Source organism: Mandrillus leucophaeus, unplaced genomic scaffold (genome assembly GCF_000951045.1).
Source record: "Mandrillus leucophaeus isolate KB7577 unplaced genomic scaffold, Mleu.le_1.0 Scaffold58, whole genome shotgun sequence".
In the NCBI taxonomy this organism is placed as follows: Eukaryota; Metazoa; Chordata; class Mammalia; order Primates; family Cercopithecidae; genus Mandrillus; species Mandrillus leucophaeus.
Window position 1 is genome coordinate 1,337,669 of NW_012106252.1, and position 2,503 is coordinate 1,340,171.

The 2,503-nt window shown below is 49.5% G+C and overlaps 1 protein-coding gene across 1 annotated transcript in view; it reads left to right on the top strand.

Moving 5' to 3' along the window:
- The window catches only part of LOC105552965 (zinc finger protein 385C), a 43,066-nt gene that overhangs the window by 36,296 nt on the left and 4,267 nt on the right, over positions 1–2,503 (top strand). Inside the window, exon 4 of the mRNA XM_011998827.1 lies at positions 791–956. Within this exon, the coding sequence (XP_011854217.1) occupies positions 791–956 (166 nt within the window). The remainder of the gene's footprint in view (positions 1–790; positions 957–2,503) is intronic.

A 2,503-nucleotide genomic window follows, 5' to 3' on the forward strand; every position in this document is an offset into this window, starting at 1 on the left:
TTAGTAGAGACGGGATTTCACCGTGTTAGCCAGGATGGTCTTGATCTCCTGACCTCATGATCCGCCCACCTCGGCCTCCCAAAGTGCTGGGACTACAGGCGTGAGCCACCGTGCCCGGCTGATGTCAGTATTGTCGTCACAGAGTTTACGGATGAGGAGACTCAGGCTCAGAGAGATGATGTTACTTGCCTAAAGATGTAGTTAGTGGCCGGGCCTGGTGGCTCACGCCTGTAATCCCAGCACTTTGGGAGGCTAAGGCGGGTGGACCATGAAGTCAGGAAATTGAAACCATCCTGGCTAATAAGGTGAAACCCCATCTCTACTAAAAACACAAAAAATTAGTCTGGTGTGGTGACACGCACCTGTAGTCCCAGCTACCCAGGAGGCTGAGACAGGAGAATCGCTTGAACCCAGGAGGTGGAGGTTGCAGTGAGCCGAGATGGCGCCACTGCACTCCAGCCTGGGCGACAGAGTGAGACTCTGCCTCAAAAAAAAAAAAAAAAAAAAAAAATCAGAAAGCAAAAACAGCAGCAAAAACAGATGTAGTTAGTAAGTGGCTGAGTCAGATCTGAAGCCAGAGGCTGCCTGCCTTGAAGCTCATGTGCGAGAACACATTCCGTAAACCTCAGAGCCACATGTACTATGGTGATGATGATGACAAGGACAAGGACTTGCCCTTTGTGTGCCTGAGCCCTGCCTCCCTTGGACCTGTCCCCTGCTGGGCTCCAGTTCATGAATGGGGCATGTGGACTCAGCCAGTGAATGGTGACCTCTTGCCTCCCCTCCCCAGAACCAGGCCGAGGCACATTATAAAGGCCACAAACACGCCAGAAAACTCAAGGCTGTCGAGGCTGCCAAGAGCAAGCAGAGGCCACACACCCAGGCCCAGGATGGGGCTGTAGTGTCCCCAATCCCAACGCTGGCCAGTGGAGCCCCTGGAGAGCAACAGAGTAAAGGTCAGTCCTGAGCTCTTCCCTTTCCCAAATCTCCACTCCAAATCTGGTTTCTGACAAGGGGTTGAGAGATTTCTGCTGCTGCTTTTTGCTTGTGTTGGAGTATTCCATACAGACAGGCAAAGGTACACAAGTGTACCACTCCATGAATTTTCCTAAGCTGAACACGTACCCAGATCAGGAAACACGTTACCAGCACCTCAGAAGCTTGTCTTGCACCTCTTCCCGGTCATTACCCTGAAGTATTCATTTCCTAGGGCTGCCTCCACAAATGACTACATTTGTGAAGTTAGGCATGGTGGCTCACACCTTGTGATGGTTAACACTTTGGGAGGCTGAGGCGGGAGGATTGCTTGAAGCCTGGAGTTTGAGACCAGTCTGGGTAACACGGTGTGACCCTGTCTCTACAAAAAAATTTATTTGCCAGGCATGATGATACACACCTGTAGTCCCAGCTGCTCAAGAGGCTGAAGCAGGAGGATCTGCTTAAGCCCAGGAGGTCGAGGCTGCAGTGAACTATGGTCATGCCACTGCACTCTAGCCTGGGTGACAGAGCAAAACCTTGTCTCTAACCTCCCCTGTCCACCCAAAAAAAAAAAAGAGACTCCAATCTGGGTGGCTGGAAACAACAGAAATGTATTTTCCCACAGCTCAGAGGCCAGAAGTCTGAAATCAAGGCGTTGACAGGGTTGGTTCCTTCTTGGGGGCTCAGAGGAGAAAGTGTCCCATGCTTCTCTTCTGGCCTTTGGTGGTTGCGGGCATTCCTTGGCACTCCTTGGCTTATAGACGCATCACTCCAATCTCCTCCTCCATCTCCACATTCTCCCTTGTGTGTCTCTGTGTCTCCACAAGCTCTTCTTATAAGGGTGCCAGTCACTAGATTAGTCCCACCCAAACCCAGCATGACCTCATCTTCAGTAATTTTATCTGCAAAGACCCTGTTTCCAAATAAGGTCACATTCTGAGGTTCCAGATAGACATGAATTTTGGGGGAGACACTATTCAACCGACTGCAGCCCCTCTAATGGTAAATACGATCCTGACTTCTCAGCATACATCAGTTTTACCTGTTTTTGGTGAATCATAGAGTATGTAGGGTTTTTTGTATCTGTTTTGTTTTGTGTTTTTTTGTTTTTTGAGAGAGAGTCTCGCTCTGTCTCCCAGGCTAGAGCACAGTGGTGCAATCTTGGCTCACTGCAACCTCTGCTTCCCAGGTTCAAGCCATTCTCCTGCCTCAGCCTCCCAAGTAGCTGGGACTACAGGCACCCGCTACCACGTCCAGCTAATTTTTTTAATTTTTAGTAGAGACAGGGTTTCACCATACTGGCCAGGCTGGTCTCTAACTCCTGACATTGTGATCCACCTGCCTTGGCCTCCCAAAGTGCTGGGATTACAGGTGTGAGCCACCCCACCCGGCCTGTATCTGGGTTTTATTCATCTCTCACAAACATTCATCAACATTCATTGTATCTGTAAGATTCATCCATGTTTTTGTGTGTAGCTGTAGTTTGTTCTTTTTCATTGCTGTGTAGTACTCCATTGCAGATCAT